Source organism: Eptatretus burgeri, chromosome 9 (assembly GCF_056783735.1).
Source record: "Eptatretus burgeri isolate ZD-2024b chromosome 9, Ebu_testis_v1, whole genome shotgun sequence".
Classification (NCBI taxonomy): Eukaryota; Metazoa; Chordata; class Myxini; order Myxiniformes; family Myxinidae; genus Eptatretus; species Eptatretus burgeri.
The window spans coordinates 1691824-1716823 of record NC_140969.1 but is presented as its reverse complement, the minus strand read 5'-3'; the positions used below and the strand labels follow the sequence as shown (position 1 = coordinate 1716823).

General features: G+C 45.4%; 1 protein-coding gene across 2 annotated transcripts in view; it reads left to right on the top strand.

Moving 5' to 3' along the window:
• The window catches only part of LZTR1 (leucine zipper like post translational regulator 1), a 57821-nt gene that overhangs the window by 32389 nt on the left and 432 nt on the right, over positions 1 to 25000 (top strand). For both annotated transcript variants that reach the window (XM_085893870.1, XM_085893869.1), the window contains exons 10-22: positions 3706 to 3907; positions 4111 to 4221; positions 5405 to 5497; positions 6402 to 6497; positions 6633 to 6801; positions 11702 to 11871; positions 17060 to 17104; positions 17197 to 17311; positions 20822 to 20948; positions 21551 to 21700; positions 22404 to 22509; positions 22737 to 22817; positions 22945 to 25000. The exon at positions 22945 to 25000 is cut by the window's right edge and continues 432 nt beyond it. In XM_085893870.1, coding sequence (XP_085749996.1) covers positions 3706 to 3907; positions 4111 to 4221; positions 5405 to 5497; positions 6402 to 6497; positions 6633 to 6801; positions 11702 to 11871; positions 17060 to 17104; positions 17197 to 17311; positions 20822 to 20948; positions 21551 to 21700; positions 22404 to 22509; positions 22737 to 22817; positions 22945 to 23073 — 1594 coding nt within the window. In that variant the 3' untranslated portion in view covers positions 23074 to 25000. The remainder of the gene's footprint in view (positions 1 to 3705; positions 3908 to 4110; positions 4222 to 5404; positions 5498 to 6401; positions 6498 to 6632; positions 6802 to 11701; positions 11872 to 17059; positions 17105 to 17196; positions 17312 to 20821; positions 20949 to 21550; positions 21701 to 22403; positions 22510 to 22736; positions 22818 to 22944) is intronic.

Sequence of the window (25000 nt, the reverse complement as noted above, 5' to 3'; positions counted from 1 at the left end):
CCCCGCGCTGAGATAGTGCGACCAAGGGGGCCCCGTTCCCACCCCCTACCAGACACCGTCCACGAGGCCCGCGGGTTGCGGGGCCATCGCCGCTCCGCGTCTCATCACCAGACGGGTAGGCGCGACCCGGTCTCGGCCTCAGGCCTGCCTCATTCTTGGGGGATTTCTTTTCCTTGGTTTTGGGTATGTGTTGTCGGCGCCGTCTGTGAAGTAGAATTGTATAAGTGTTGCCGTGTGCTCGGTAGTCGGTATTAGCTCTGCATTGTGTTTTCGCTTTTATATTTGCTTTTTGTGTAAATGGAATTGTGTTTTCTTTTTTTTGTGTGCTTTTGGTGGAATTGTATTTGTGTGCTTCCCGTGTGCCGCGAATAAATGTGCTTTATTGTTGAACTGTTCTCCCGCTTCGCTTCGTCTTTTCCCCCATTGAACCCTCATCTTGCTTCACGTAAAGGGTTGGTAGTGGGCTGAGTACGCCCGATAATTAATCAAACCGTCGAGGTCGATGATAACACCGCTCGGTTATTCTGATAGTACGGAACGGGTCGCTTAAGTGGCCCGTGTCCGAAGTCGACCTGCGGCGAGGTGCGATCGCCCGGTCTACCCTCCGCGTGGGTACTTAGGTAGGTCGAATTTGGCGAGCAACCCTATCCCACGCGGGGGCTGATTGGCTCGATCGCGGTGAGACCGAAAGGTCCACCCGTGACTGGTTCCCGGCGTTAGTCCGAGAGGGTCACGACTGGATTGTCCGTCCGGTGGGCGACGTGCCGCGATTCGAGTTACGTGGCCGTCAGCACGCCGGCGGGCGCGAAAACCGCAACAATATATATATATATATATATATATATATATATATATATATATATATATATATATATATATATATATATATATATATATATATATATATATATATATATATATATATATATATATATATACACATACACACAGTAATGAAAAACAAAACGTGCGCACAAAACGTATGTTATTGATTATACAAGCATATCAATAATAAACATATTAATCCCTCAAATGTTTTTGATTTTAATGAATTCTCGTATTAAATGAATCCTCACACCACTATTATAATACTGGTAATATTGGTATAATCCTTACTGGTTCCTACTTTTGCAGCCCCTGTACTATATATATATATATATATATATATATATATATATATATATATATATATATATATATATATATATATATATATATAATTTTTTTTTTCAGGTCACTGAATTCAACCACCAATTATTTTTAAGGTCAACATAGGCCCAAGGTCAACAACTAAGGTGGTGTATATGTGTATGTATGTATGTAACTAACAACAACTATATATATATATACATACACACACACCTTAAATTTATTCATTTCATCTGTATAACACGGTTTTACTTGGTGATTTGACTAATATTTAATTATTTATTTGCAGAAACGAATTATTGGGTAATGTATGACAATTAACTATGTCTCGAATCCAGGGAGCACACGACCTTTGCGCTATTTTTTTTTTTTTTTTTTTCCAAAAAGGATGAATTTTTGGCCAATCGGAAGGTGGAGTCAGCCAGCAATCAGATAGCTCAGAACCTTGGCATTCCGCTTTCTCCGGGTGATTGTGTAATTCACCAGCAAATGCAAGGAATCCACAGCTTCCTGTTCTGGTCAACCTGGGCCCTGAGAAAGGTGTCTTCGAGCTGTCAAGCGGTTCATTGAGAAAACTCCCCATTGCAAGGCAGCAGATGTTGCAGAGGAGGTCCAAGTTAGTTCACTGCCGTGTGGTATCTTCATAAACTGGACAACTATGGGAGAGCAGCTCGGCGAAAAACTCTTCCTGGACCAGCCAACATTCAAAGTAGAAAGAAGTGGACTGACGAGATGGTCACCAGACCCTTGGAGTTTTGGCAAACTGTCATTTCATCAGATGAGTCCCAATTTGCTCAATTTTCTGACAGTGGTCACGTATGGGTCTGGAGACTTCCCAGTCAAGAGTTTTCTTTGAACCAAATGCAACCAACTGTCAAACACGGTGATTTTTCAGTGATGGTGTGGGGAGCAATCTGGAGTGCTGGTCGGTCAGAGCTTGTGGAGTGTGTTGGCAACCAACATCAACTCAATGATATACATTCTATCCATGAGGATGGACTTCTTCCTGTCTTCTCCACTGGTCAGACAGTCAAAAACAACACTTCATGGAAGATGGAGCTCCATGCCACACTGCAAGAAAGACCAAAGAATGGCAGGACAGAAATGGGATCAAGCAACTTCCATGGCCAAGTCAGTCTCCTGACATGAATCCCATTGAACACCTCTGGGCCATATTGGATCGAGCTGTGTGGGGAAAAATTTCCAGGAAACCAACACCACGAGCAGAATTCCTAAACCTTTTGTGTGAAGCCTGGGCAGAAATCCCACAAGTGAAAATTTCGCAACTCGCTGGTTCTGTCTGAAAGAGTAAATGCATTGAAATCTGCAAATGGCAAGTCTACCAAATACTAGTGTATGTATTAAAATTGGTCAAATATATTTCAAATGTTCAATAAATATATTATTTTAAAAGCATGGTGTCTATTTATTTATGTTATATATATATAATATATATATATATATATATATATATATATATATATATATATATTAGTGTGTGTGGTACAGAGCCCTCATTCCATGAAAAGGCTGGTAACAACTCTGTCACTCTCTGCTGGTCTGGAATAGATTTAGATGCTGGTCCTGTTAATGGAACGTGTGCTGAAATCCTGCGAAATCCGAGTCTCATCCTGTCATTCCAGAAGGGTCATCAAGCGAACCAATCTATTTCCATTTGGCCAGCTACTGCACTGGAAGAAGTTCAGTCTCTTGAATATCCCATCTCCCTGTCAGCCACAACCTCTCCTGAGCTGACTGAACGTAGGCCTCTAAACCTAGCTCGATGGAGTTTGTCCATAACTCGATGGAGGAGTGTTATCCCCTATTGGCTGATACTACAGCATCACATCTGTCTCTTCTGGATTCTGGGAAATGTTAAGCTCTCAATGTTATTGGAGTCTCTCACAATGAAGCTGAAGCACAAGTCCTGTTACTCACACATTGCAGACAGGTTGGAGGCCGCTCTTTTTTGACTACCTGTCCTCTGGTTGAGGTCACGAACGTTCTTCCAGTAATCCACTCGTTAAATTCCTGAAATCCAGGCTCGCTGCACACCGCCACTTTTGTTCCTCTTCTCCTGTTTGTGGAACTGCATTCCTGAAGATGTTCAATCCTACTCTTCCTTCCAAGGTTTCAAGTTGGCATTATCTCTTCTACTCCCATCTCATGTTATCCTCCATCTCCACCCAAAATCTGTTCTACTTCCATTAACTCTATCCCACCCTATCTTCTTTTGTTCTGGTTGCTGGTCTGTCTCTCTGTCTGTCTCTCTGTCTGTCTCTCTGTCTGTCTCTCTGTCTGTCTCTCTGTCTGTCTCTCTGTCTGTCTCTCTGTCTGTCTCTCTGTCTGTCTGTCTCTCTCTCTCTCTGTCTCTCTTTCTGGCTCTCTCTGTCTCTGTCTCCTTTAATTGGTGCTCCACTGCCTCACTCAGTGCATTGCTTTTTCTCATTCTTCTATGAGCTAGAAGTTCATACTACAGGTAAGATCCAGCTGTAAAATGCATGTTGGTTTTGCAATGTTTCCTTATCAATGTGCGTCTTTCTTTTTTTTGGCCAGGTGGTTCCGAATCCCCACGGAACATCTGCTTAGGGGTTCCCCAGCACCCCCTCAGCGGCGCTATGGGCACACTATGGTGGCATACAACAGGAGGCTGTACGTTTTCGCTGGTGCCGCTGACAATACACTGCCCAGCGAACTTCATGTGTATGACACTGATGGCCTCACCTGGGATGTTGTTACACCTGCGCAGGACAGTGAGGTGGGATGAGCGTGAGTGTAAACATGAATTCGGGTGTTTGAGCTGAGTGGTTGGTAATTATTTGGTTATTTTTGATTCATTTTCTTTTATTATCTACAATCTCGAATGTCTACATCTGTTCAAATTTTACCAAAGGGTGCAAATGATTTCTTTCTGTAGCACTTCAAACCCCTTTCTCGTCTGTGTATGAATCCCTTCCAAAGCTGCCGTCTGGCCGGGTGTTCCACGCAGCAGCTGTTGTTGATGACGGAATGTTCATTTTTGGTGGTACTGTAGACAACAATGTCCGTAGTGGAGAAATGTATCGATTCCAGGTAATAAACTTGAAACTAAACAGCTGAATGACCAAATGTAATAATCGTTTAAGTCCTACTTTGAGTGTTTTAAAGAAATAAAATTGTTTATACATTATTTTTTTTGTTGATCCCTCTAAGGGAGAATCTACATTTTACATATGCACATGGGTGAAGTGGTTGTTGGTGTTGGAGCTGCTGCGTCAGCAATGCTTCATGAACTGTGGAAGTTGGGGAATATTTGCAAATGTAATCCATGTTACTTAAAGTAATTCTGTGTTCGGTTTAGGCCTAACTTAGACTTTCTTGGTTCTTCTTTTTAATCACCTGTGCTGTTTTACAGTGTGGTTTAGGCATGATGATATCAAGGTAGCACACTTGTCTTTGAACTTGTTGTTGTTTCATATTCATCATGTGGTTGCTGGTTGCATCATTTTTTGGAAAAGTAACTTGCCACTGATTCAGTGCCCCTGTTTGCCAGTAAGCTGGTACTCATTTTGCCAACCTTGGATCCAGCCCAGCCACTTAATCCAGCCACCTTAACCGTTATGCCAACACCAGGCTTGCGTCTTTGAACTGTCTAATCTGGATTCGCTGCCCGATCCAACTGTAGACATTCGGATTGGTGCTTCGCAGACTGGACGTTGAAGCACAAGGTGCACCATCCCTCGGATGGACGTTGACTGAGCGTCTTGTCAGCCATTAGTTGGTGGACGTTGAAGAGCCCATGGTGTATTTCACGAAGAGTTGATCAGTTATCACCAGCATCTTCAACAGATTACAATACCTGCCCAAATCGTCCACAGTTGAACCTGGCCAGCTGGTTTGTGAAAGACTTGGCCCAAAGTCACCCAACCCCACAAGAAGTTGGAAATAATTGGGGCTGCTGCTGTCATCGTAGTTGTTGTTGTTGTTGTCGTCATGATAGTTGTAGTAGTCTTATGTAGGTATCCATGTGTATATTTTGAACAGTGAGTGAGAGACATAAAGGACCTTGAGTGTGCAATTAAACAATGCTCAAAGCCCCCATAAATCACCAAGGAGACGTTATTGATAAAATGTGGTTCATGTCACACCTCGGTGGTGTGCGTCCACCTGGCTCTCACAGCACATGCTCTACTTTTCAACTAAGTTGTGTTGCAATTTGTAAGTTGTTAACAATTTTGTTAAACCGTTTGTTTCCTTCCCGTTTTTGACCGTGCAGTTCTCATCCTACCCACGATGCACACTGCATGATGATTACGGCAATCTATGGGAGAACAAACAGTTTTGCGATGTCGAGTTCATTCTTCCAGAAGTAAGTTATTTTTGCGCTCCAGCATACCTGGACGTACACCTGCTTTGCCGGATATAGAATGCTAAGCTCATCTTTGTTCGTGCTCTTTCATCAATTGGACGATGTGGATGAAGTTTCGATCATCAAACATGTCATTGAGCATTGCCTTTTTCAAACTGTGCTTGCACACCTGTGGTTTTCGGCCGCTACTTTTTTTTAAAGCACAACACCGTGAGCGTAACCTGTTTGAAACCGGGATCATCTATCTCCCAGAATGGTTGGTTTTGATAGTGTTATGAGCCGTGCCATTTTCACACGAGGAGGCATTTGTTTTATGACTGGTTTGTATTTGAAACGAGATACCGACCGTGATCGAAGTAAATATTCATCCTTTCAGTCATGCCCACGTACTTCCTGTTTCAAACGATATGACACGATTCCTTGAAAACTGCTGAAAATCTGCAAAACGAATCATTCGAGCTCCTCTCATGCTCATAATGTTCCCTTTGTTTTTGTTTTTGCTGACGAGTGTTTATTTATCACGGTCCACTTATCCAACGGATGACGCACTATGGCACAGTGAAGGCAGTTATGACGGGCCAAAGGCATTGCTAAGATGGACAGTTGTTGCATCGTCATCGGTGCCGACGATTCGACTTTTGTGAGCAACGCGCAAGTGAACCACCAGCTTCAAGACCACGTCTTTTATTCTCTCATGATCACATTTGCCATTTCCACCATGATCCAGCGGCCGCTCTACATTTATGTCTCAAAATAATTCAAAATGGAGACTATTTGATTTTCCTGTGGTTCCATTATCGTTGTTTTTATTCTCGAATTCCCACTCTATTAATATTGCATGTCACTTTTCTACGTGCCTAATGGATAATTTTATCGTGTTTCAATGATGTTACGGGTCTTGCAGGAACAGCAAAGGACACGGGCGCACATTTCTATGGTAACAGCCAGGTGCCCCAAACTGCGAGAGAAGATTTGCAGTGCAAAGGAAGATCGAGATGAGGTGTGGCGACGTGGTGTGGTCCAGGTTTTGCTTATCGATTGTGCACCGAACCAATCGAGGTCGTACAATATTGTTTCAAATAACGCTATGTAACATCTTGTGACGTTTTACAGTGCTTCCTGTCATGCCGTACAGTGCCTCAGGGAGGGCAGGACACCCACTTCCGAGGTTGACGTGGGAGCAGATGATGTGGACGATCTTCGGCCGCCGGCTATCCGTGTCGTTATTCGAGAGGCGCAACTCCAGCCCTTTGAGATGCTTCTCCAGTTTCTCTACACCGATCGCATCAGTCATCCTCGTAAAGGCAAGCCAAGGCGATTCATGCATTTTGCTCGAGAAGTCTGGTTGGGAAGTTGTGTGCTTATCCCGTCCTTGAGTTGCAGGTTTGCATGCAGGTGTTGACAAAGACTAGACAGTTGCAAGATTGATGATTAGATGAGAAAATGATGCCGATGTCATCGGTTGTTGTCATGAATGGTCGATAGTTGTTGTTGTTACAGAGCTTACTGCAGGTAAAGACATGGTCCAGACATGGTGAATTAACAATTGCATGTTGAGCAATTGGGGCAGAAGAATGTGGCATATGCACAACAGGTGGAACAGCTGTTGTGGACAATGATTGACAAACAAATGGCAATAATCACAAGAAGTGGGGAGGAATAAATAGTAGGACAGAGGGGAATTTGGTGATGACTGTACCTAAGTGAATCTGATAACGAATGGCTGATTCCATTCGGATTGCTCGTCAAAACAACCAAGACGGTTGCTTTCTCAGCCGGATGAGAGAACTGGTGTTTTTATTTTTGTATACCAAGTGAAGGCTCGTGGAAGACCTAGAACACTGAGCGAATCAGGACGCACCAGAACAAAAGGAACAGTAGAAATGGGTGAGGAACGTCAGCAGCAGGGTTGAATGATAAAATAGAGGGAGACTTAGACAAATAAGGGACGTGAGGAGGAATGAGCGCGAGGGAAGGTTGCATGGCATGTACGACATAGATACAAAATGAAAAGGAAAAACTGAAATTTGGAAGGAGGTGGGTTTGGGTGTGAGGGTAAGGGTGACGGGCAGTTAACAGGGGTAGAAAAGATCATGATTTTGGATGGGGGATGATCTGAGATGGTGGTGAACAGCTGTCTTGAAGACTTGGAGGGAAAATAGATTGAAGGGGATGTGGAAGTTGGGTTTCACAGGTATGACAAAAAAGAGGAACAAATAAGTGGAGGTGTGCAGTGATTCTGGATTTTGTGAGCTTCACCAGAAGGAGGTTAATGATGGGCCACGTGCGCTCCGCAGATACTTGGGGGTACAAAGCACGGAGAAGGCAGACGGTGCAATACCAGATAGGAGGTGGAGGAAAACCGACAGACCACCGACCTGTCAGCGATGACGAAGTGATGGGCCCTTGGACTCTGCTTAATCACAGAAGATTCCAATAATCTTGAAGGCCTTGGATTCCACAGCGTCAAGTTGAGCAAGGTGTGAGGCAGGGGCACCAGCCCAGAGGAAAGAGCAGTACTCAATCGAGCTGCAGATGAAGGCCGTGTAGGTGGATAGCAGTTCAGGTGTGCCAAGGAAAGACTTTGCAAGATGGAGGATGTCCAGTCGGCATCTGGCTTTGGAGGCCAACTTTGAAATCTGATTTGCCCAAGATTGAAACCCTGGGTCTCACTCAGCCATGATCTATGACTGTACTTCTTCGAGAGCGTTGTTGAGAAAGTAGATAGGAGGGTTTGCCAGACTGTCCTTTTGGAGAGAGCTTGAAACATGTCCAGAGAGATGGCCCTGATCTCATGTCTGACATTGAGGACCTCCATCCATTGTTGGAACAGGAGAAGCAGCATTTCCAATGGAGTGTGACCAGGTCTGAATCCAAATTGATTGGAATGAGGTTGTTGGAGAAAAGGAATTATTTTATGTCAACTGTGATTATGGATTCCATGACTTTGCTGATGATTGGAAGTAATCTGATTGGTCTGCAGTTAAGGGGATCAGTTTTGCACCTTTTTTTTTTTAAATCACCTGGAACGTAGTTCCAGGGAGCTTACGGGATGGCACGTCGTCCGTCCGTCCGTCCATCCACAAATATTTTCAACAACTTCTCTGAAACTATACATACAATTTTGATGAAACGTCATCACAACGTTCATCACTGTATGTACCCAAGTTTGTTCAAGGCATTAAAAAAAATCCATAGGTATTTACTTTCTTCTCCGTTAGATATTTGGTGGGCCATCCATGCCAAACCAGTGGTTCCTTGTTTATCTTATCCAGTCACGACCAAGTGAGCACCCAGGGGTATTGCCCCTATATTTTTATGTAAGATGCTGTGATGTTGGCTGATTTCCAAGCAGATGGATGATGACCGAGCAAGAGCAGCAGAGCAGGTTTTTAGGACATTTGAGCTGATGCCGTCCAGTCCAATTGCAGAGTCAGAGTCGAGGGATGAAATTATCTTCTCCACCTTCTCAGGTGCAAAAGACAGAGTCCAGGAGCAGTTCAAAACGATGGGGAAGGAATGGTACAGAGAGAAAGAGAGAGAGAGAGAAAGAGAGAGATATTGTGGACACAAGATTTTGAAGGAAACAGAATTGAGGCATTCGGCCTTCTAACGAGCAGAGTCTGCTGCCATTTGAAGAGGGAAGGGATGGGAGGGGAGCATACACCAGATACAGACTTTACAAGGTGCTGCCAGGTTTTCTTGAGACAGGAGGACAGGAGACAAGTTTGAAAGTTCAATCTTGATGCTTGACAGATGTTATTTTCTGGCTCTCCGAAGAGGAGACACACACACTTGTTGTGGGCTTTGTGGAATGATTTGAGGTTGCCTTCTATCGCATTTGCGTTCTGGGAGGAGAATGCAAGTTGTTTCAACATAACTGCGTCACCACAGGATTCAGTGTACTATGGGTAGGATAATTGAAGATGAAAAGGGGTGAATATGTGCATAAGAGAGAGCAGGTTTCTGTAGAAGAATTCCCAGACTGAGTTAATATCAGGGGTGGTAGACATAGGAGACCAGTCCTGAAGTGTGATGGCTGCTTGCAGACCCTGCCAGTTTGCCTGAGTGAACTGCCAGACTCTCTGGCACTGAGACTATTCTCTGAGAATGTCTAGAGATATGTTGACCTTCACAAGCACATGTTCAGATTAACTTATTGGGGCAGAGGAAGAGCAAGACACATTGGTGGGGAAGTTGGTCATCACCAAATCCAGAAGGGAAGATTTGCTATTGGAAGAAATCTGGGTTGGAAAGTTCACAGATTGAGTCAGTCCCATGGAGTCACAGAATTCCTTTGCTGAAGTGCCATGGCCGGTGAGAGAGGTTACCAGCATCCAACCAATAATAATGGTGTCACTTGAAGATGCCATATGAGGAAGAGAGAGTTTATATGAGTGCTTAAAAGTTGGTCCATGTTGTCTTAGAGAGAGATATTGATGGAGTCGTCACTGTTGGTAGGATAGTACAACACACAGACAAACACGAGGTGGGAGCTGACCGAGTCACAGCCAGAGTTGCTCCTCAAATCTGGGAGGTGTAAGAGCAGTCCACGGAGAGTGACGAATGGAATTTTTGATATACAGAGCGACTCCGCCACCAGGATGGAGTTCAGGTTGATCAAACAGTAGTTGTACTACGGAGACAGTCGTTGCACTCAGGAGTTGTAGTAAGGAGTTGGGGATGTCCCGCAGGAGGATGGATTCTGTTAAACCGATGACGTCTGCTTTATTGGCAACAGCCTTTATTGAGAGATCTGTCAGGTTGGAGTGAAGGTCTCGGATGTTTGAGGTCCTCACAGTTAGGGACAAGGGATGAGGACCTGCTGATCGGGGGTAGGAATGTGGAAACTATTTGCAATCCAAATCCATGGAGAAAAACATTGCTTTATTTGGGCCCCATAATGCTGATAATCTCGGGTTATTGATCTACTGTGCCTTCAGAAAGTATTCACACCCCTCAACTTTTTACACATTTTGTTGAGTTACAGCCTGAATTTAAAATGGATCAAATATAATTTTTTTGTCACTGATCAACACAAAATACCCTGTAATGACAAAATGAAAACATGTTTTTAGAAATTTTTACAAATCAATAAAGAATGAAAAACTGAAATGATTGTCAAGAAGTATTCACCCCTTTGCGATGACTCCAAATTGAGTGCGAGTGCATCCAATTTCCTTTGATCATCCTTGAGATGCATGGTCCACAACTTGATTGGAGTCCAACTGTGGCCAATTCAATCGATTGGACATGATTTGGAAATAAATACACCTTTCTGTATAAGAGCAGAAACTTTACCCGAAAATTGAACTCTTTGGCCTGAGTGCAAAGTGCTACAACTGGTGGAAACCAAGCACAGCTCATCACCCATCCAACACCATCCCTACCATGAAGCATGGTGGTGGCAGCATCATGCTATGAGGATGCCTTTCAGCGGCAGGAACGAGGAGCCATGTAGGATAGAGGGAACAATGAATAGAGCCAAATACAGGCAAATCCTTGAGGAGAACCTGCTTCAGAGTGCAAAAGACCTGCAATTGAGGTGAAGATCTATGTTCCAACAGGACAATGACCCCAAGCATCCAGTCAAAGCAACACTGAAATGGCTTCAGAACAGGAATGTGAAAGTCTTTGAGTTGTTTAGCCAAAGCCCAGATTTTAACCCCAGTGAGAAGCTGTGGAAAGACTTGAAGATTGCTGTTCACCGACACTCCCCATCCAACTTGACAGAGCTTGAGCAAATCTGCAAGGAAAAATGGAAGAAAATCCCCAAATCCAGATGTACAAAGCTGATACAGACATACCCAAGCAGACTTGAAGCTGTATTCACTGCCAAACAAGCTTCTACAAAGTAATGACTCAAGGAGGAGGGATGGGTGGGTGGGGGGGGGGGTATTGAATACTTATTGATGCAAGACATTTCAGATTGTCATTTTTTATTAACTTGGAAAAAAATTCCAAAATAAGTTTTCACTTTATCATTATAGGGTATTTTGTGTAGATTGGTGACAAAAAATGTGAATTCAATCCATGTTCAATCCATGTTCAATTCAGGCTGAAACACAACAAAATGTGACAAAAGTCAAGGGGTGTGAATACTTTCTGAATGTACTGCACTGTACTGTACTGCATTGCTTATGAATCAGTCAAAGAACCTCCATGAAGCATGTGAAATCTCAATCGCATGTCTCCCTGAACCAGGCTACGTGGAAGACGTGCTTCTCATGAGCGAGGTGTATCGCCTGGCACTCCGGTTCAGCCTGGTCCGCCTCGAGCAGCTGTCCCTGCAATCTGTGCACGCTTCGGTGGGGCTTTCCAACGTGCTGGCTGTTTTAGCAAATGCTTGTCGTCTCCGTCTGGACTTGTTGAAGGCAAATCACCGCACTACATGCACCACACGTTCCGCATACCACTGCACGCACCAAATTGCACTACATGCACTATAAGGCACCAATTGAGGTTACATTTTACTGCACATGAACAAGAGTAATTTCACAGCCTTCTGCGAGCTGTTGAAGAAATGTGTATAATTTTTGTAATGCCACGGGCACGTAGATCTGGTTACAAAATAATATATTCCTTATGGTTAAGTTGTGTTGTGGTTAACATATTCCTGAAAATCCCATCTGCTCTGTCTTGAACCTCTGATGTCAACCAATGGGAGTGGCAAAACTGCCTTTGTTTTTTTCTCAACACATTGTCGAGGCTCGTATGAGAGCTAACACAAAGATTGTACAACAAGGGGAGCAGGAGACGAGGGGTGGGAGAGTGAAGGAAAAAAAACAGTGGGGAACAGAGACTTGAGGAGATCTGTGGAAGGGAGAGGGATGGGGCGGGGAACACGGGGAATACAAGATTGACACTACAGGGACTTTCAGGAAGGAAAGCAGGGAATTTGAAGGAGGTGGGTTGGGAGTGGATTAGCGGGGGTAGAAATGATCATGGTTTTGGATGAGGCGGAAGATGAGAGATGGTGGTGAAGTGCTATTTTGAAGACCTGGAGGGAAGATTGGGATTGAAGAGAGTGTGGAAGTTCATTCCAAAGGTGGGAAAAAGAGGAATGAAAGAGTGAAGGTGAGCAGTGATTCGTGATTTTGGTAGTTTCACCAGAAGATTTTCACCAGAAGTTCAAAGGGCGGAGGAGCTCCTTGTGAGCCAACGGCCATCCATATCTAGTGCCCAACTGTGTCTGCGGACGTCCTCTAGCAGTTGGGTTACTTTTTATGAGGAGGTTGGTGGCAGGATTTGCACTCCGGCCACCGTAAAACCCTTCATTCCGCAAAACGCAAAAACGCAAAAAAAATCTGAAAACCCACTCCGTGGGAGAGTACCTCCTGTGCAGCTTCCCTTCGCAGGGCAGCTCACCGGATGACGGGATTGGGGCAAAGCCTTCGGGACCCCCAATCTTTGATGATAGGAGAGAAACCACGGGGTAACATCCCTGGGTCAGATTGCGGAAGAGTGTGGCGGAGTGGTGCTGAGGTGTCGTCCACCAGACGGCGGTCTCCTTGGGTTAACCTGAGGCGGTCCTTTCGGGTGGGTGCCTGGAATGTCCTATCCCTAAGAGAGGATGATCACCTGAATCTGTTATCATCTGAGCTCAAGCGTTTGGACATCGGGATTGCAGCTTTCTCTGAGGTTCGGAGACCGGATTGCAGCGAGATAATGGTGGGTGGTTACACCTACTATTGGTCTGGTCGCTCTGATGGTTACCATACCCAAGGAGTTGCTGTAGCTGTGTCCAATAAGCTGATCCCAATGATAATTGAGGTAACACCGGTCAACGAGCGTATTATGCGATTAAGGATTCGTCACTCCTTAGGTGTCATTTCCCTGGTCTCTGTTTATGCTCCGACTGAGGCGAGTGATCTCACCGTGAAGGATGCATTCTACGCCACGCTCGAGTCTGTGGTTGATCAGTGCCCCAGACGAGATATACTTCGAGTCTTGGGGTATTTCATTGTATCGACTGGAACTGATAGGGATGGTTATGAGACATGTGTTGGTCCCCATGGGTCAGGAAGTATGAACCAGAATAGCACAAAGTTCCTTGACTTTGCAAGAAGTCATGGACTTCATGAGAAGAAGTCATCAGGGTGGCTGGTTCATGGTTTCAGCACCCACAAGCTCATCGCTGGACTTGGTATTCCAACGCTGGCGGTGTGGCAAAGGAGATTGACCATGTCCTCATTGACGGTCGTTGGAGGATGATCCAGAACTGCAGGGTCTACCGGAGTGCTCAGTTCCTCAATACTGACCACAGGCTTGTGGTAGCAACTCTAAAGCTGCACCTTAAATCCTGGAGAATAGTACCATCCCAGCCTAGGCTGGATGTTGCCAAGCTCAGGGATGAGAGAGTAGCTGAGGAGTTTGCGAACAGGCTGAGTGGACACTTGGGGGGTCTGGGTGCTTTGGGGGGTCCTGAAGAGTTGTGGAGTGCCTTCAAGACCACCGTCCTTGATGTTGCCGGTGGATGTCTTGGAGTTCACCGCAGGGCAAAGAAGAATTTTGTCTCTCAAGGGACACTGGATACCATTGACCAGAGTCGCAGGGCCAGGCTGAATGGCAGAGCTGAGCTGTTCAGGGAGCTGAGGCGTAAAACTGTACGTGCACTGAGGGTGGACAAGGAGGCCTATGTGCGAGGAATCTGTGAGGGGGTAGAGCATCACCTGTGGACAGGTGATTCTCATCCCGCTTACAGGGGAATTCGCGCATTGCGTTCATCCAAGCCCATCCCTCGGAGTAATGCAGTTCGAGCAGAGAGTGGTAGGCTCTTGACAGAGGAGTCTGAAGTGAAGGCCCGCTGGGCTGGTTACTTTGAGCGGTTGTACCAGGCTGATCCCCCAGCTGTCGAGTTGGACGTCAAGGGTGTTGCAATCCCTGTTGCTGACCCTCAAATCAACTGTGGTCCACCTTCGCTTGTGGAAACACGGGCTGCGGTGAACCAGTTGAAACGGGGCAAAGCTCCAGGGATCTGTGGCATCCATGCTGAACTTCTCAAGGCTGGTGGAAATGCTGCACTCGTGTCGTTGCATGCAGTTTTGTGCTCTGCCTGGAACACAGGCATCATCCCAACTGACTGGAAGAGGGGCCTTGTTGTCCCTCTCTGGAAAGGGAAGGGTGATCGCCAAGACTGCAACAACTACCGAGGAGTGACGCTGCTCTCAGTGCTGGGCAAGGTCTTTGCTCGGATAATTCTTGATAGGGTTCGCCACCATCTGCTTGAGCACCAGCGTCCAGAGCAGTCAGGCTTTACACCAAAGAGGTCAACGATTGACCGTATCCTTGCCCTTCGTGTCCTCACCGAACGCAGACGAGAGTTTCGGCAGGGGCTGCTTGCAGCCTATGTTGATCTCTGTAAAGCGTTCGATTCAGTGAATCGGGATGTCCTCTGGAGGATTCTTGGTCTTCGTGGGGTGCCACCAAAACTGATCGATCTGATGTCTGAACTCTACTCTGGTACTGAGAGTGCTGTGAAGTGTGGTGGTACCATCTCTGACTTATTTCCAGTTGTTACTGGAGTTCGTCAGGGGTGTGTATTGGCTCTCACACTTTTCAGCACTTGTATGGACTGGATTTTAGGGAGGATGTCTGAGAGATCAAGCTGCGGTGCATCGTTTGGGAATGTCAAGATCTCGGACCTTGATTTTGCAGATGATGCAGTCATCTTTGCGGAGACTCTAGACATCCTTTTGGGGGCCCTCGAGGTGCTGAAAGAGGAGTCGGAGCCGCTGGGATTACGGGTTTCTTCGGTCAAAACTAAGATCCAGGCTTTCGGTGACATCTTGGATGCTGCTGTCCTGTCTGTGTCTGTTTGTGGTGAGGATGTTGAGGTCGTGGAGAGATTCACTTACCTTGGCAGTGATATTCATGTCTCTGCTGGCTGTGAGTCAGAGGTCAATAGACGTCTGGGTCGGGCCTGGGGAGTCATGGATTCACTGGATCATGGGGTGTGGCACTGCCGGTACCTGTGCGGGAGGACGAAAGTCCGAGTCTTCAGGTCCTTGGTACTTCCAGTCTTGCTCTATGGATGCGAGACTTGGACTCTGACCAAGGATCTGAGACGGAGACTTAATTCCTTTGGTACCAGGTCTCTTCGGAGAATCCTTGGCTATCGCTGGTCGGATTTTGTGTCCAACGAGCGGTTGCTGAGAGAGACTCGGATGAGATTTGTTACCTGCATAGTCCGTGAGCGTCAGTTGCGGCTGTATGGACATGTGGCTCGTTTTCCTGACGCTGATCCTGCTCACCAGATTCTCTCAGCGAGGGAGTCTCATGAGTGGAGGAGGCCAGTTGGCCGACCACATTCCTCGTGGTTGCAGCAGGTTGACCATCATCTCAAGGAGATGGGGATGGGCCTGACATCTGCCTGGGGGATGGCCAGACGGAGGCCCCTGGAGTACCGGCGGAAAGTGGACGCAGCGACGCGCTGTTCTGGCACATGCTCCCATACCTGACCTGACCAGAAGATGGTTGCTGGCAGACCTTGAACGCCCTGCGGAAATATGGGAGGGGGGGGGCACACGTGAGGACATATCGTAGACAGAGCAGAGGGGGTGAGGCCGGAGAGGAGACGGTAGAAGACAGCCCACTGACCTGCCTACCGTGAGAGAGTGAGAGGCCCAAAGACTCAGCCTCATAGTGAGAGATGCCAATGATCCTAAATGCCTTGGTTTCCTCAGTGTGAAGCCGAGAAAGATGAGAAGCAGGAGTACCAGTCCAGAGGGGAGAGCAGTACTCCATCAGGCTGCGGAAGAGCCTTTATCAACAAACCCGAAGGCCTGATTACATATCAACAGCAAGGCGATAGAACAATGAACTACATAATATCTTGACATATTCTTTGTGTTTGGCCATTTGTTAAAGTTTACTTTTCATTCCTTTCATTTTTCAAATGTAACCGTCCTGGTGTAAAAATGTGGTTGCAAATTCCAGCCCAAAACAAATGGTCTGCATTGGCAGCACAAGATAATACAAATGTAAAAATAAAATAGTTTGAGTTATCCACCATCAAGGGTCACGATGTGCTGACATTTTGGGCTTTACCCGTCGTCTAAGCAAAAAGATATCCTGAGCAAAGTTACAAAATGGCCAACTGTGTTCAGTTGCTCTTTGAGTTGCTGTTCATGGGTTTACTTTCTCTTACTCTCCACTGGCAACTAAGGCAATTACAGAAATGTACAAACCTGTGTGTACACCTGTGTACGATACGTCCACCACGTGCATTCATTTTCAGAAACGCCGTCATCAAACCATGAGCATCATTGATCTCTTCCGTCTCTTCCCAACCCCTCCTTCCTCACTCCCCATACTCTCCCCCTCCCCCGACTTCTTTCCATCCTCCTTCCCTTGCACTTTTCTCTTGATTTAAACTTTTACAACCAAAGCACTCCTCTCCCCCTCTCATAATTCCTTTGTAATAAATTGAGATGCTAGATATTTGTGAAAGCAAGTTCGTTGAAAAAATGAAAGTGTATTAATATTTATTTCTCTCCATCTCCCTTTCTCTTCCCTCACTTTTCCCTTATTATTTAATGTTTTTCTTTTTTTTTAAATCAGGAGTTCTGTCTGAACTTCGTGGTTAAGGATTCACATTACATCCAGGTGAGTTGTGCTGCATCATAGTTTGAGGACCGTTTGGTTAACGTGCCCCTTGTGTAAGACAGTTTAATTTATCGTCTGGTTGCACTCGACAGGTGATTATGAGCGAAGAATTTGAAAAGCTCTCACCAGCCTTGCTTGTGGAAATTGTCCGCCGGAAGCAGCAGCCTCCCCCTCTTCGCACTGTGCCCGACACTCCGACAGATATCGGTAAAAATTCAACTTCTTTTATCTTTGGTTTTGTCTTCCATCCCCAACGGCGCTTGATGGTTTAGTGTTTTTATTCCATTTTTAGGGCGTCTCTACCGAGATGACCTAATAAAGCCGGACCAAATGTCCGTCCGTCCGTCAATTTTTCTTTCCGATCTTGATGAAACTTAGTATGTGGGTAGAGGTCGATGAGTGTTGCACAACGATATAACTTTTGTCTGGGTTCAAGGTCAGGGTCAAGGTCACGAGGTCACGTAAGTTATAAAAATCGCCATTTTCAAAACCTATCTAGTCTGCCATTCTACAAGATATTCGGCAGCTGTTTATTGATTATGATAGTAAAAAATATTATCTTTTATCAAACGGACAGATTTTTGAATTTCCATCCCGTTTGCCGCTACGTAACCTGGAAGATGGTAAAAAACACCTCCCGGTACAAAGAAAACTTTTTACTTCCGAACTTTATGAAATTTGGTATGTGGATAGAGGTCGATGAGTGATACCCAACGACATATTTTTTTCCCGGATTCGAGGTCAGGGTCAAGGTCACGAAAGTTTCAAAATCTGTCATTTTAGGAGATATCTGGCAACGGTTCATCGATTATGATAGTAAAAAACATTATAGAGATGACCGTCACCCCCACACGGGGGTAATTTTTAATATCATTTTCATGTTTAATTATCATATTTCGGAGGACATGGGAGATCTCAGTACTTTCACATAAATTGCAACATTATGAATTGACAATTCCAGTTGTCAACATTGAGAGAATTAAAAGAGGTACAATGGAAAGGATCTGTTGTGCAAGCAAGGGAGGGGGGTGGGGTCTATGAGGGTGCTGGTAGGGTATCTCCCCCTCCCACAGCAGGTAAATTTTATAATCTTAACCCCCCCCCCCACGGTAGGAAAATTTTGCCCCGTTTACGCCCCTCCCCTCGGAGGGGAATTTTTACGCCCCTCCCCTCGGTAAGGAAATATTGTTATTTAACCCCCCCCCCCACCACCCATGGGAGGGAAAATATAATTTTATCCCCCCAACGGTAGGGAAATTTTGTAATTTTATGCCCCGTAATGTAATATGCCCCGACGGGGCGTACAGCAAAGGAGCTGTTTGGCTGTCAGTGACCGAATAGTTGAGGGGGGGGTACAAGAACTCGTGAGTCGGGCGACTTGTTTTTAGACCTCAGCTAGCTTTACCGGAAGAGCCCCCACCATTTTTGTTGTACGGTACCTCCCCGCTGCCCAGGTGAGGATCACGTGTGTATCAACATTTATGCCATGATCTTGCAGGGTTGGAATGAATGATTCATATAAGGTTTATGTATGTGTGTGAGGAAGGTTCACTAAATCCATGTCACTAACCTGTACCGTAGAGACAGGGCTCATGTAAATTGGGATGGCTCCGCAGGTAACGTTGGGTATTGTGGCATCCACCGATGAATGCAGTCATTAGAAAGGGGTTGTACAAATGTTAAAATAGATTTTTGGTTAAGGTTTTGTCCATTATCGTAAGTTTTTGTGTGTGCTTGCTGACATTTTGTCCCCGCCACAGGAGTTAGGACCGATGAACGAAGAATTTTGCAAATAATTGAATTGTTGTGTTTAAGGGGGGAAAAAAAGTTTAGGAAAATAGGCAAGTTAGCTGGAGCTCGCTTCTCACAGCCCCATCTAATTTATTTCATCAGATAATGAGGTTTGAGTCAGTAAGTGGTGAGGCTGAAATGGTAACGCCTGCATTGAACCTTACAGGAGCTACGGTTCCCGGGAGGGGGCTGTGTTCCCTTTGTGGGGGGTAGAATGAGGGATTTAATAAGGAATATAGCACTGTGTGGAGTTGCTTGGTCCACAGGCGTGAAGGATGCATCTCGATGTAACTAAGTAGGGAATCTGTGAGCTTGAGTGTTACGTGTCACCACATGAGGGGGGTGGTGTCGTGTTGGTTAGCTAGGGTTTAATAATAAGCTTCCCCAGTATGTAATCACCCCTGTGATTTTTCCCTATGTTTTTATATATTAAGTTCGGCAATAAAGGTGGGGAACAGGTCCCCAAAAACAACCACAAGCGGGCAGAAAGCCCCGCCTTCAAAGGGTAACCACAGGTGAAGTCACGCCCCTGGGGCTGATGATTGATGGGCGTGACATTAGAAGCTAGCCGAGCAGGCTGAAGCCCTGCCTTCCTGTGTTTCGTGCGATCAGGCCATGCCCTGGAGGCGCAGGATTTTTTGGCGTGATCGAGAGGAAGGTTGGCTTACACATTTTGGAGAGCCGTGACCAGAGGAAAGCTTGTGCATTTTGGAGAGTCGAGAGTTGAGGATGAGCGCACGCGACGAGGATGACGGCACGATCCTTGTATTTGTGTTGAGACAATTTGGCCCTGCGTGGTGAAGCAAGACGCTGGCCTTTGGCTCTTGGTTGGGTCTGTGAGGACGATCGATGCATGAAGCCGTTACACTGGGGCTCTGAGCCTTGGTGTGGAGTGTCGCTCGCGGATTGCCTGACATGCGTATGTCCTGCTACGAGAGAAGCAATGAGGTGCCATTTTGTTGCATGCGTCTGCACGTGCGAATACAAGTGCCTTGATTCCAAGTTCCACAAAGACCAACTCTGGGCAAGCTAAGTCCAAGAATACTCAAAATGAAGTGTTTTCTTTTTAATTTGCTTTCCCTTCGTCTGTATTTGAGTCTGTGTGAAGAGGCGCCTCGACTGTAGGATTTATTTATTTCATTATTTTCATTCCCCTTTTGAATTATTGTCCTTTGTAAATATTTGTTTATTTCCATCAAATGTATCCCTTTTAAGAAGCTGTAGCCATGCATTTGTAGTGGGGTTCGAGTATAAACACCCCTTGTGCTGTCCTGGCGCAGCGCCCCTGTGCTGTGCTCCTCCGCTCCTCCGCCATTGCGCCCCCTTCCCGCGCACGTATTAATCTCCGAGTGTCGGCTGTAGGACTTCAAGGGAGAAGCTTTTCCATCTGTCCAGGGTAGGAGTCAAACCCCCTGGACATGACAATATTTTGATTGTACACTTTTATTAGTCCATGCGAGTAGGTCGTGTTTCCAAAGCAAGGCATGTTTGAATAGGCCGAACAAAATGGTGATTTAAGACCCCAGCAGCGAGCTGACTGAGGATGTGCCTAATGAAGGATATAATTAAATGAGGCCAGAAATGATCTTCAAAAGGGATGTTTTAATTAACCCAAACACCCAATTTTCAGTCATGCACTTCCTTGGAGTCTTTTTCGTACGCATGCAAAGTTTCTGGCTGCTCGGTTTCATGGTTTTGGAATTATGGAGGACACACACACACACACACACACACACACACTGTTATTTATTAGTGCAGAAGATATCTGCAAATATGGAAAAATGTTTACTCGGTCCACCTTAATATCAGACTAAAGAGTTCGGGTCGTAGGGAGTCGGAGAATGAAGACATTCATTTTAGTTGTGAGAATAAATTGTGTAGAACCTGAACCAGGTAAACTGAGTCAGCTGAAACAATGTGTTGAAGGCACCTCACTGGAGCAGGACATGAAAGTTTATCTGGAAGGTGGCGGAGCAGAATTTTGTGACGTCCAGCTTCAACTGGATGATCAAACAACTCCAGCTCATAAAGCAATCCTCACCGCACGCTCCAGGTACAGATGTTGCACCCTCTTGCTGTTGCTTCCATTTTCTATTCTTTTTTACCTGTGCCACCGAAAGTGTACGTGGACGGAGGTTATGTTTTGACCTCTGTCTGTCTGTTTGTTTTGTCTGTCAACATGATATCTCAAAAAGTTTATGGATGAATTCGGACGAAACTTGGTGGACAGGTTAGGTGTGTGACAAAGATGAATTTATTTGATTTTGCTGAATATCTGGATCCAAGTGATTCTTCATCATTTTGTGTATGAAGTTCTTCATAAACTTAAAAAAAAAAATTTCAAGTGATTCTTCATAATTGAGAGATAGGGCCAAAAACTGTGTGTCATACAACATGTCAAAAAGTTGTGGATGAGTTATGACAAAACCAGGTGGATGGGTTGGTCAGGTGATAAGGACAAGCCGATCCGATTTTGGTGAAAGGTTGGATCTGAATCTAGTCTATTAATGGGATAGAAAATTTAAACTGATCAATCAGGTGGGGGGAGGTACGTGCTCTAACAAGTACCATTTTAGTTCACCTTGATCTTTGTCATCTGATTTCGAGCATCGTATGTTTGTCTGTCACCCTTTTTCTCTCCCTCTCGGAATGCAGCTATTTTGAAGCGATGTTTCGTTCCTTTTCTCCGAAGGATGGCCGTGTAACAATCAGCATCGGGGAAATGGTACCCAGCCCACAGGCCTTTGAGTCTCTTCTTCGTTACATCTACTACGGAGATGTCCATATGCCTCCTGAGGATTCTCTGTATCCACTCTGATATTATTGAGGCTGCTCATCACTATACGTTGCGAAATGAATTTGATTTGAGTTAACCAAATTCATATTTTGAGATTTACTTTTTTTGAAGTTTTTATCGTTGTCTTAAAAAAGCACTTTTCTTCATCACCATCCTTGGTGAATTTTAAAGTATATTTAATGGAGTTTATGATGTCGTCGTCTGTGGCCGAAACACACATGTGATGTCACGTTCATGGACTTTCCCATTGTGTTATTCTCCAGGACATTGTTGTGGTCATTTTTGTGTTATCCTGCTTTTCTCCTCATTTGCTCATCCTCCCCCATACCCTGTGGTAGTTTGTAAACCCGCTGCGCTTTGTCGTTTGTCTTCTCCATTAGCCTCGACCCTTGTACAGAAAAAATGGACATGACTGCTTCCACAGAAATTGCCAGGAAATTCCATGCGATGTATATACTGTTCAACCGAACCTTGTTTTTCTTTCAATTGGTGTGATCAATTTTTAAATAAAACTAAATGTTGATCTGCAAAATTCATTACATGATGTAGTCATTCTCAGATTTTGAAATTTGAGTTTGGTTGTCTTCGGATGTTCAAGATCATCTCGCTCGCGTTCCGATCACCCTCACCGTTCCCATTGGTTCCATCGGAGACCGAGAAATGACGGGCTGGCTGTTTTTACCTTTGTTACCTTGACATTCTCTTTCTCAGCTACCTGTTCTCTGCTCCTTACTACTATGGATTCACCAACAACCGCTTGAGGGCCTACTGTCGGCACAACCTAGAAATGAACGTGACCTTCCAGAATGTCTTGCAGGTCAGCGTGTGTTGATGCAGTGGTATCCTCGTCATGCCGATTGGCTGCCCGGCCTGTCATTGAAGGCCTGGGAGTGTAATTTGGCCATAATCTTTGGCTGAGCATCTCCATCGTTATATCTGTACGTGTTGGACAACCTCTTCTGGTCTGTAATTCCTCTTCTGTCTTAAAAACCCATGCTTTTTCACGTTTGTTTGTTTTTTGTGTTCTCTACACTTCGTCACTAGATATTGGAAGCTGCAGATAAGACCCAGGCATGGGATATGAAAAAGCATTGTCTCCATATCATTGTGCATCATTTTCCGAAGGTGAGATGCGTATGCTTTGAAGGAGATGGCAGTACTGGTTACATATGCTTGTTGATCATACAGCCACCATATGATTGAGTTTTGTTGCAGAAAATAGTAGGATCCACGTGTGTTCGCGTGTACAAAGGTGAGCAAGCTACCGAAGCTGAGGACGCTTAGCCGGGAGCTCCTGCTGGACGTGCTGGCATCTCTTGCGGATTACCTGGCAGGAGGAGGCAATGTTGGTATCGGGGAGATCACAATTCCTGATATCTGATGGGCGGTTTGTTTTACATTGTAGGATGCAACCTGATGACAAATCAGTAAATATTCTCTCTCTCTCTCTCTCTCTCTCTCTCTCTCTGTCTCTGTCTCTGTCTCTGTCTCTGTCTCTGTCTCTGTCTCTGTCTCTGTCTCTCTGTCTCTCTGTCTCTCTGTCTCTCTGTCTCTCTGTCTCTCTGTCTCTCTGTGTCTCTCTCTCTGTGTCTCTCTCTCTGTGTCTCTCTCTCTGTGTCTCTCTCTCTGTGTCTCTCTCTCTGTGTCTCTCTCTCTGTGTCTCTCTCTCTGTGTCTCTCTCTCTGTGTCTCTCTCTCTGTGTCTCTCTCTCTGTGTCTCTCTCTCTGTGTCTCTCTCTCTGTGTCTCTCTCTCTGTGTCTCTCTCTCTCTGTGTCTCTCTCTGTGTGTCTCTCTCTGTGTGTCTCTCTCTCTGTGTCTCTCTCTCTGTGTCTCTCTCTCTGTGTCTCTCTCTCTGTGTCTCTCTCTCTCTGTGTCTCTCTCTCTCTGTGTCTCTCTCTCTCTGTGTCTCTCTCTCTGTGTCTCTCTCTCTGTGTCTCTCTCTCTGTGTCTCTCTCTCTGTGTCTCTTTCTCTCTCTCTCTCTCTCTCTCTCTCTCTCTCTCTCTCTCTCTCTCTCTCTCTCTCTCTCTCTCTCTCTCTCTCTCTCTCTCTCTCTCTCTCTCTCTCTCTCTCTCTCTCTCTCTCTCTCTCTCTCTCTCTCTCTCTCTCTCTCTCTCTCTCTCTCTCTCTCTCTCTCTCTCTCTCTCTCTCTCTCTCTCTCTCTCTCTTCGTAAGACTTTAATTTGTAGCAATTGTAAATACTGTACATGTGGAATTTATTTAAATGCCCCTGTTTGTACATTTTTGCCACACAGCACCATGATGGAATTTGTGTGGCATATAATGTACAACTAAGGAGCTTCAAGGTTGAAGTGGACTATTTTTTTTTTATTGTCGAACTTGTAAAAAAAAAAAAAAAAGTTTGATAGACGAGACTGAAATTTTGTGCGATGATATTGTCTACCCTGAGCTTGTTCAAAATTCAAAACTGAAGGCACCGCCAACTAACCTGTACCAAGCAAGGCAAGGGTCAGTTTGTATACGTTTCACCACTGAGATATGGGACCATGCAGGATTTCCCCCACACCCCCCTTTTTTGTACACATTATCGAGGCTCATGGGTGAGCAAGAGCAAAATGGAAAGGGGGAAACACCAATAGTAGAGTAAAAGTGGGATCAAGGGGAGGGTGAAGAGCACACATGAGGGCGAAGAAGCTGCACACAAGCTGAATGCAACACAGCAAGAAGAAGAGGAGGAAGGGGAAAGTGGGGATGAAACAGAAAAGGAAGAAATCAACCCACAACTAGCAAACAAAAAGTGGTGAGGGAGAGCAGAAAAAAAAATCCCAATGACGTGTAAAAAGGGAGTTCTTGGGAATGGGGTCATTTGGGGTAGAAGAGATCATGAGTATGGATGGGGGATGACCCAAGGTAGTTGTGAATAGCTGTCCTAAAGCATTGGAGGGAAGAATGGGACTGAACAAACTGGGGAAGTTGGTTCTACAGGTGAATGAAAAGAAGAACAAATGAGTGGAGGTGAGCAGTGAGCCTGGATGTTGGGAGTTTAATAAGAAGAGGTTTACTGGCAGACTGTATGCACCACCTACAGAAACCTGGGAGGGACAGAGCCAAGAGAGGGCAGAGGGTGCAAGACCAAAAAGGAGGTGGTAGAATACAGAGGCCAATAAGCCTGGTATTTGCTCAGTGGTTAGGGTGGCGGCTTGGGATCCTAGGGTCCTGAGTTCAAGCCCCGTCGGCCGCTGAATTAATACACCAGGGGGTTGACTCAGCCTGTCATCCTTCCGAGGTCAGCGAAATGAGTACCAGTTCCAGTGTGTGTACTAGTAGAGGGGCACTGCATCAGCGACAC